This window comes from Typha latifolia, chromosome 5, assembly GCF_019914945.1.
Source record: "Typha latifolia isolate L0001 chromosome 5, TyphaL0001v2, whole genome shotgun sequence".
NCBI classification, from domain to species: Eukaryota; Viridiplantae; Streptophyta; class Magnoliopsida; order Poales; family Typhaceae; genus Typha; species Typha latifolia.
Window position 1 is genome coordinate 14,525,504 of NC_133090.1, and position 5,940 is coordinate 14,531,443.

General features: G+C 36.6%; 1 protein-coding gene across 1 annotated transcript; it reads left to right on the top strand.

The window, feature by feature from the left end:
* Positions 1–3,490: 3,490 nt before the first annotated feature.
* Positions 3,491–5,272, top strand: LOC140789575 (trans-resveratrol di-O-methyltransferase-like). The gene is made up of 2 exons (XM_073139334.1): positions 3,491–4,427; positions 4,774–5,272. The coding sequence occupies exons 1-2, from the start codon at positions 3,639–3,641 to the stop codon at positions 5,071–5,073; spliced, it is 1,089 nt and encodes a 362-aa protein (XP_072995435.1). The 5' UTR covers positions 3,491–3,638; the 3' UTR covers positions 5,074–5,272.
* The last annotated feature ends 668 nt before the right edge of the window (positions 5,273–5,940 follow it).

Sequence of the window (5,940 nt, forward strand, 5' to 3'; positions counted from 1 at the left end):
ATACAACACGGTCATGAATCAAAATATAACTCACAAAAATAAATCTTGATGTAAATAACAATTAATTATAATAACAAGCTCTAAGATTTTAATGTTTGAAAAGTCCATTATATTCATTTTGTACGAGCATAAGACATTCTTAACCACGTTTCAATGTTTCATGCATAAAACGTACGTGCTGTTTATAGGACGTACTATTTAAAGATGCATGGTCGGTAATATATATATATATATATTGAAGAAAACGGTGAGGCATATATAGACTTCGCCTAGCCCGCGCGGGCCTGGCCTGATCCGATCTGGACCCGTTTAGGCTCGGTCCGATTCGGAAGCCCGCTCGTTTGGCCCGTAACTAGACTTGCTCGTTCTACTATAGCCGCCCGTTCTGCTACACTAAAAACTAACTAAAATTTCGATATTATACTGTTTTATAATTTTTTAAAGCACACATTTAAATTTTTTAATTTTTTCAAATGCATCATTAAGAAAATTAGTCCAGTGACCTCGAGCTCATGGGTGAAGCCAAGCATGAGAACCATGATCTCCTCCAAGCTCAGAAGGAGCTATGGAACCACATCTTCATCTACCTCGCCGTCGAGCTCCGCATACCTGGCGCCATCCACAACCACGGCAGACCCATCACTCTCACTGCTCCCTGGCGGCCCGCGAGGTCAAGTTGAACCAGGTGTTCAACGACGCCATTACCAGCGATGGACGATTCGATCGCATTCCTCCCAAGGATGCTCTTCTTAGCAAGGTAATGCTTAATTATTTTTTTCTACCTCCAGAGTATCTCACTACTCGTTTTCGCAGCTCAAAGATAATCACATGCATTAGACTTCCTCCTAACGTACGTGATCAGGTTCTAAGACTTGGAACATATGATCTTGGATCGAAGAGGCTATAATTATGGTCAGCACGCTAATGGTACCTTCAGTTTTGTCTCTGTCAAGACTTATTCATTTTATTAATGGGTCGGCCTTGATCGGCTCATTGATTTACACCTCCATCCCAAAGCATTAATATAGATATATATGGATTGCAGTGTATCCTTCACGACTAAGGTGACGAAGAGTGCGTAAAGATACTATGACAATGCAAGGACTATTCCTACCAAAGAAGCAAGTAATAAAGTGATCCTAATAGACAAGATGATCGGTTCCGATTCAGACTCAAACATAGCTGTTGTTTTACTTGATGGTGGTGGTGGTGGTGACTGGGAGCCTTGAAAGTGTGAGAAAGAGGCGCGTAAAAAAATACTCATGAAAGCAGGATCCAGAGATTAAAAGTTCATGCCCATTCTTAGACCTACATTAATTATCGATCTTTATCCCTAATAATTGCTTAGTTTTGGTGGGTTCAATAGCAAACCTTTTTCTATCTCTATTACTCTAGGCCTTAGTTGGTTTGAGACTAAGTCCTAAACTTGATTAGTTAGTGTTTTTTTTTATCTTAATTTTCTAAAGAGTGAACTAAGTTAAATATATAAAAAAAATGTAGTTATCGATCTAAGTTGAGAGTTCCTAAACTACTTTAGAAGGTGTCACTGAATTCAAATCAAACAAGATCTTATTTCCTAGCGATTGGAATAAATATGCTACACTAAAGAATATTGATGTGATCATAGTTAGTTATCCATAAGAGGAGGGTGAAACTTATAGATTGTATATTGTATATATTCATATTCGTTTTCTGAATATATAAAAGAATTTATAATATAATTACTAAAGTCTATAAATAATTAATAAATATATGTGAAAATTAGATTAAAAACTCATATAAAAATATCTTTTACTTTATTATTTTCATAATGTAATGAAGAAGAAAGCGCAATAATCGAGCTTTATTGATGTCAATCGCGCGCTGCATAGCCTGCATTGGAAGCTAGCTCCAGTACCTACTAACTCTTCCTCTTGTCTTCAGTGCAATTATTCCATTATATTAATTAGCCGTATCCTTTTATTTTGTACGAGCATAAGCAGTATCTACACGCTACCATTCGATTATTATAATTTTTTGTCGGATATAAACACTAACCTACAAAAATTAAATGGACAGAGATGTACAATAATTCTTATAAGAGAAAAATATAAATAACAACTTACGTTTTGACTAAATTCTAAATAAAACTCATTTTTAATTTATAAATAGAGCCTCATATTTGTTAGAAAAAAAAAACCACTAAGTGATACCTCATCTTTTGATAGTCAATCTAACGGAGTATCAAGTTAACTTACTCATAGAATCAAATTAAGCATTTAAAATGATGTAGAAGCAAATCTGAGCATAAATTTTGAGAGTCCTTTAAGGGCAAAATCTGTAAATTATAAAAGCAGAGGATTTTATTTGTAATATTGTAAAAATATAGGTGCTACTTGTAATTTCCCTCTTGCCAGCCACTTCATCGTACGGACCCCTGTCCACGGTGGCGTAGGAAAAGAATTATTAGGGGGCCTAATTTATCTACTCTCTGACGAATTTTCTATGAAGAATAAATATAAAAAAATAAACATGGGCAACTTTACAAAAAATATTTTATAATTTTATTGTTTAAATCTAGTGGTAATAAATAAGAGAATTTGCATAAAAAATACACTTAGTTTTTGTTTTTGCTCCTTAATCTCGTTTTTTTTTATTTTTCCATAAAAATTAGGTTCTTTTTTTCCATAATTATATTTACGAATTTCACAGTTAAATATTAGAAGGAAGAAAAAAAATAAATTATGTAAAAATAACTGTGAATTATGTTAAAAGAACTACGAATTATGTAAAATAATTATAAATTATAGTAAAAGAGAACGAGAGGATAAGGAGTGAGAAAGATACTACTCTATTTAAACTTTTGAAGACTCATTTCATAATCACTATTACCTCCCATAATGTCTAAATGTTTTCCAAAAATAGTAGTGAAGAGATTAGAAAGATAAATACTCTAAACTCACCGATAAATAAATAATTCCAAAATTTTGATAATTGATTCATATCTTCTCAAGTCTAATAATCTATGGATGGTTTGTAATTATATTTACATAATTTTATTATGTAATTCACTGTTATTGAACATTTGTATTTCTATGAATTTTATAGTTTCCTTACTTAATTCTAATTATTGGTATGGTTCAAATTATTCTCTCTTGCTGTAAGATTTTGAGTGACGAAGAAGATGTAATCTAATCGTATTTTAAAAGAAGAAAAAAATATAGGGAGATTTTAGATATTTTAAAAAAGAATGGTTTATAGTGGATGAAATACTCTATTTTTATTACATCTGATGAAATGATTTTAGTTTTAAACTAACCTAGAGTTTTTTTCTTCAAGCAAAATATATAGTTCAAACTACAAATATTGAAAATACAGTGTATAAATCAGAAATAGGTAAAAAAATAATAATAAGGTGTTTAATACGAATTTTACTAATAGATAAATTAATCATAAAGCACATTGTTCGAGATAATTCTATTTGAAGAATAGAAAAGCTTACATGATAGACACTGACCTTTAGCATACATTTCACATTTAGAAATAAAAGAGGGATGGGAGGGAGGGGAAGGGGCCACTCGCCTGTTTCTCTATATGCCTATATAATTAACACCAAACGTACAAAGGAAACTGCAAACTAAGAATAGTGAATCACTGAGATGGAGCTCATGACTAAAGCCAAGAATTTTGAGAGTCATGATCTCCTCCAAGCTCAGGAGCAGCTATGGAACCACATCTTCGTCTACCTCAAATCCATGTCTCTCAAATGCGCCGTCGAGCTCGGCATTCCTGACGCCATCCACAACCATGGTGGATCCATCGCCCACCCCGAGCTCCTCGCCGCTCTCTCCCTACCACCCTCGAGATCTCCTCACCTACGTCGACTCATGCGCATGTTAACCCACTCAGGCTTCTTCGCCACGCGAAGAAGCCCGGGATCCGGCGACGAGGAGGAGGAGGACGTGTACCTCCTCACACCTCTCTCTTATCTCCTAGTGAACGACAACAATAGCTTGAGCTTATCGCCGTTTGTGCTCGCAATGCTCGACCCTTACTTAGTTGATCCATCGTCCTCCATGAGCTCTTGGTTTAGAAGCTGCGAGCGCACGCCGTTCCAGAAGGTGAACGGATGGGGATTCTGGGACATGGCCGGCCGCGACGGCAAGCTAAATCGGATCTTCAACGACGGGATGGCGTCGGATGGACGGTTCGTGATGGATGTCGTGGTGAAGGAGCATGGCGATGTTTTCCAGGGTGTGACGTCGCTGGTGGACGTCGGCGGAGGAATCGGCGCCGCCGCGAGAGCCATCGCGGAGGCGTTCGAAATTCGGTGCTCTGTGTTGGACCTGCCTCATGTTGTCGGGAATATAGCGGCCGATGGCGTCGTCGAGTTTGTTGCAGGAAATATGTTCGACCGCATCCCTCCCGCCGATGCTGTACTTCTTAAGGTTGTACGTGTTAATTACCTCACAAGTCACATCATCTCTCCTATTCTTTCCTTTCCTTGTTTTGATAGATAGCAATCATAATTTAGAGGTTAATAACGAGCCAACTCAAGCAAACACAAGCACAACTTTTTCTAATGTTTTCCACAGAATATTTGTCATGTGCAATCTACGTTCATTTATATATGTCTATTATTTAGTAACAATTCTATGTGTAAGTTTACATGTATTTATAATAATACGGTATGTGCATACATATTTCAGGGTAGCAGTTAATTTGAATTCAAAATCTCTGAATTGTTGATCTAAAAATCTTAACCGTTAATTTTTGTATGTGGACTAATTGCAGTGGATCCTTCATGATTGGGATGACGAGGAGTGCGTAAAGATACTACGGCAGTGCAAGAAGGCAATTCCTGCAAGAGAAGCGGGTGGTAAAGTAATTATAATAGACATGGTGGTTAGTTTTGACTTAGAGACAAAGACTAAGGAGACAGAGCTGTTGTTTGACTTAATGATGATGATACTGAATGGGAGCCTCGAACGTAACGAGAAAGAGTGGCGTAAAATATTTTGGGAGGCAGGATTCAGCGATTATAAGATCATGCCAGTTCTTGGAGTTAGGTCAATTATCGAGCTCTATCCTTGAGTCATAACTAATCAGTTAGTGGGTCAAATATATATAGATATATAGTACTGCTCATAGTAGCAGTTTTTATATATCGTATATATAAGTTAAAAGTTTGATGTAATAAAGATTGACGTTCGTGAGAGTTGTGGTGTTCTATCATTGTCTTTGCAATTTTTATTAAGTAACGAGTATGGGTCGATATTCATTTTTTTTTAAATATTTGTGTGGCTTCTAGATTCGCACATGGGTTGAGATTAGGTGCCCTTGGTGTGGAGTAAACTCTGCTCCGCCCCCCGCCCCTCGTCCCCACCCCCGCGTCACGTTCTTCCTGCTTGACAAGAAAACAAATTCATCTGTCACGTAGTGTCTCCTTCCTCCCTCTCTTCCCTCTTCTCCCACGCAGCGTCTCCTTCCTCCCCCTCTTCCCTCTTCTCCAAGAAACTTAAAAGATCATATTATATATCTATTTCCTAGAGGTTAGAATAAATCTTTTGTAATAAGGAGTATTGATGTGGTCATAAAATTATATTCGCATCCAGTAGGTATAACCACATATGTAGATTGAATATCAAATATATCCGAACCAATTGAGAAGAAAGCCTCATAGTACCAAGAAAATGTACAGAAATTCTACTTTGATGATGCAAGGTGACAAATGCATTCTGAAGTACTGGTTTCACGGATAAGAAAAAGATGTTGCTGGTCGTTGCAGAATCATCTATCCAATATCTTGAAGAATGAAAAATAGGATTGATGGAAAATTGGAAATGGACAAACAAGCACCTGTAGCATGAGAATGAGGTATTAACATCTGCACCATACTTAGAATCAGAAAGATGGGTATTCAGCATTGCCATTGAGTGAGAATATTGAGATGGATTGAGT